At 41.5% G+C, this 3474-nt stretch overlaps 1 protein-coding gene across 1 annotated transcript; it reads left to right on the top strand.

Moving 5' to 3' along the window:
- The first annotated feature begins 205 nt into the window (after positions 1–205).
- On the top strand, positions 206–1584 carry LOC308126963 (uncharacterized protein). Its single transcript, XM_080491679.1, has 2 exons — positions 206–1051; positions 1187–1584. The coding sequence occupies exon 1, from the start codon at positions 460–462 to the stop codon at positions 967–969; it is 510 nt and encodes a 169-aa protein (XP_080347805.1). The 5' UTR covers positions 206–459; the 3' UTR covers positions 970–1051; positions 1187–1584.
- The last annotated feature ends 1890 nt before the right edge of the window (positions 1585–3474 follow it).

Here is a 3474-nt window from a genome sequence, read left to right as displayed (position 1 = left end):
TTTTTGTCCACGTGTGTTTATTAGGGTCCGAGCCCGAGCAGAGCTGGGTGAGACCCTATTGGAATGCAAGAGATTATTATTATTATTAATATTATTATTACTTCAGTATGTACAATACTGATGTAAGTCGTAGTACCATTCCAGATCTGTAGATGGCAGCACCGTTATCTCAGCCCACTTTTACTGGTGGAGCGCAGAGGATTCTGGGTATTTCCGTCCTGTAAATAGAACGTGCGCTCTGCGTTGTAATGCATTTTTTTCCCCCGTTGTGACTTGACGGATCAGTAGGGTGAGGTCACTCTGAGAAAATATAGTTTATTATTATTTTGGGGGGTAAAAGAAACTATCTGCCACTTTTTAAAGAGCAGACTAGGGTTTTGATTCAGTTTCCTAACCGACGATATCGTGTTTTTTTTGTTTTTTTTAAGAATCAATTCTATTTTTCATTTTTTGTTGGAAATGTGTGCAGTCATAATGGATACCACTTCAACACATTCCAAATCCGACTGTTTGAGAAGAACCACGAAACCCGGAGCCGGCCCGAGGTGGAAGCTCCTCCGTGTGCCCGCGGTGGTGAAGGAAGGCGCGCATAAAGCGACCGACCGGAGACGCTCCCGCCGGGAGAAGCAGCAGCGGCTACAGGCCGCTAATGTGGCCGCGTTTCTGGGAGACTTTGAGGGGAAGAAGCAGCGGAAGCAGGCCGCCCGTGAGGAGAATCCCGCCGGGGCCTGTGTGCAGCGTCATCCTGCCGGAGCCATGGCGCCGCAGAACACCACGCAGTACCTGATGAGTCACGCGTACGAAGACCTGCAGAGATGTCGCAGCGATTCGGCTGTACAGGAGACGAACGTTAACGACAAATCTCTCCCAGACAGGGAAGATTCCACTGCTCCGGACTCGGACTTTGACCGATATCTGGCCTTCCTGCAGAGGGACTTTGAGGAGGCGGTGTCGGGCCTGCGCTGGTAAACCAGAATGAACTGGTCTCACGAGGCCTCGCGAAGCTCCTCTTCACCCGCACAGTGACTTTCCATGAAAGACGTGTGAAAAGGTGTGACGAGTCTCCATTGTAAAATACTTCAGTGTGACCTTTCGTTTTTTTTTTTTTTTATTTGGTGAAACTGGTGATGTCATGTACTGCAATGTGCCGCCTGATTCATGGTTGGGCTTTATATTTGTCTCACAGCGGCACTTTGGACGCCGCCCGTGCAGTAGGGGGCGCTCCTGAGCCACCGCCCGGAGGAACCGGACACCTCACGCCGCTCCGGTCACGGGATTGTATGCTCCAGGTAACGGTCCGGAGAGGTATCGTTGTACTGTGATGCAATGTGCAGGGGGCTGCGGAGTGCTTGTGTACAGTCACTTGTTGTCTGAGAGTTTTCCAGGTCATCTTGCCAGGACACGTGGCCTCACTGGAGCGGGAGGGCAAAGGAGGTGGCACCCACGTGACTGACACGAGGTGATTCTCTGCTCATCGTTTTGTTCAAAGTTTGTAGTGTGATTGTTGTTAATGTGAAGGTGATCAGATTTGTTATACAGAGTATATAGTATTTTGCCTCAATAAATGTTATATTGGAAATTGAACCTGTTTGTGTGTATCTCATTCCGAAATGTTAGGAGGAGGAAGTGATATGAAGGTGTATCATGTGACTAGTGGAGGATAAAAAGGCTGGGTTCCCCTCCCAAATCCATCCAAATGACACAAGCTGCTCGCAGATGAACTAATAAACCTTGATCTAATTAAATTTGCTCAATACAATGCAGTCAATGAGCCTGCTTTGTATTGAGAAGCATTTATATACCTGTGACCTGATCAGAGGCTCATTCATGGTAAAACAAAGCTTCATTAAGTTATCTGAGGTTAATGAAGAGATGTGGTTTTAAAGGCAGAATGAATGGATGACCCTCAGTGTCTACCTCTGCATGAGATGATACATGTGATCCCAAGTAAGTGTTATTCTTTACATACACCCACACATCACGTGCTAACTCTTAAAATAAACTATAACCGTTATGATGAAGGTTCTATAGTTACTGGCTTTGATGTATGTCTTATCCTTAATAGTATTTTGTGACATTAGGCAGTTAAGGTGCACAATAATGCATTATTGAGAGGTTTCTATGTTCAAAGCGTGTTTTTTTTTCTTGTCATTAAAAAGTGACCGGGATGTTGGAGACACATTAACCTTGCTGATGAAGTTTATAGTGACAACAAATGGACATAAACCACATCCTAAGCCAACAGCAGTTCTATAACCAGCAGTGTTTACCAAACTTCAAATACAAGTGCATAAATAAAGAATAACCACAACAGACTAAGTTGATAACTACATTTTGGTGGAGTCTAAATAAGAGGAAAACATTTATTATTGGAAGGTGGATAATATTTATTTGTGGAGAAAAGACATGGAAATCACATTAGTGCCAAGACCAGGCACGAAGCTCGAAAGGCCATCAACCCCCTATCCTTAGACTAATTAAATTTAAAATGTTGGGTGGTGCAGGGTCAGACGAATGACGGTGACGTAGTCCTGACCACACTCCTCAGGCGCCACCTCACTAACTCGGCCAAGGTGTCACGAAAGTCTCAACACAAATCTGAATGTGAGTTTCAGTGACGGCGTCTCTGCGTTTGTCCTCGGATAGACAAATTGTCTAGTTTGTGCCCGGCCCGTTCAAAATCGTCTCGACCTCCGCCCTTTTGAAAGAATAAAGTGAATAATCAATGAATAAAGGTACAAATTCTATTGAAACTTGTATTTATGTATTCTTTACTTGGAACTGTTTTGTAAAAGTAGCAGTCATAGAAAAATAAAAAAGCAGATTGTCTTATTGCTCATGAAGTACTTTTGAGTCATTTTTGTTTTTACATTTTTAGTTACAATCAAATTCAGAGAAAAAACATGTAAATAGTTTTTATTCAATGTACTATGATTTGCACAGCCACATTAAATTTAAACTTTTTTAAGTCTATAAAATTTTCTTATAATTCATTTTTAAACTACAAATAGCAGAGTTGTAGTTGTTCATAAACTATGTAATAATTTTCCTGGTGTGGCCATGAGATGTAATTGGGCTATATATATATATATATATATACCCCCTGAAAAGAAAAACAAAATCAATAATATGACAACCCGGAATGCAATTTAATCCGAAATTCTATTACATTTACTTTTAAAATTTACTCAGAAATCTCTCTCTTTCTCGTGCAGGGTTCTGCAATCTACTACCTGGAGCCATATAACATATTTAACCTTCAAAATGAGGCTGAGCTGCTAAAGTTAAAAAATATTTTTTTTATAGTTTTGATATATGAATTAAAAACGTACCTTATGTTGCATTTATGAAGTTTCAATTACAGTTCAGGATGTTGAACATTTCATTATATTTGACCTGTTTTTGTACCTGATTTTTATTTCATTCTTCTTTTTTTTTTTTTCCCCCCCAGAATTTTATTTGTAGAAAATCCAA

Source organism: Lipophrys pholis, assembly GCF_963383615.2.
Source record: "Lipophrys pholis genome assembly, chromosome: 22".
Lineage (NCBI taxonomy): Eukaryota > Metazoa > Chordata > Actinopteri > Blenniiformes > Blenniidae > Lipophrys > Lipophrys pholis.
Note: the sequence above shows the minus strand (reverse complement) of the source record. Positions and strands in the feature narration are given on the sequence as shown.

Coding starts and splice junctions, on each gene's coding strand:
- LOC308126963 (XM_080491679.1), top strand. CDS start 460: ATGTGTGCAGTCATAATGGATACCACTTCAACACATTCCAAATCCGAC.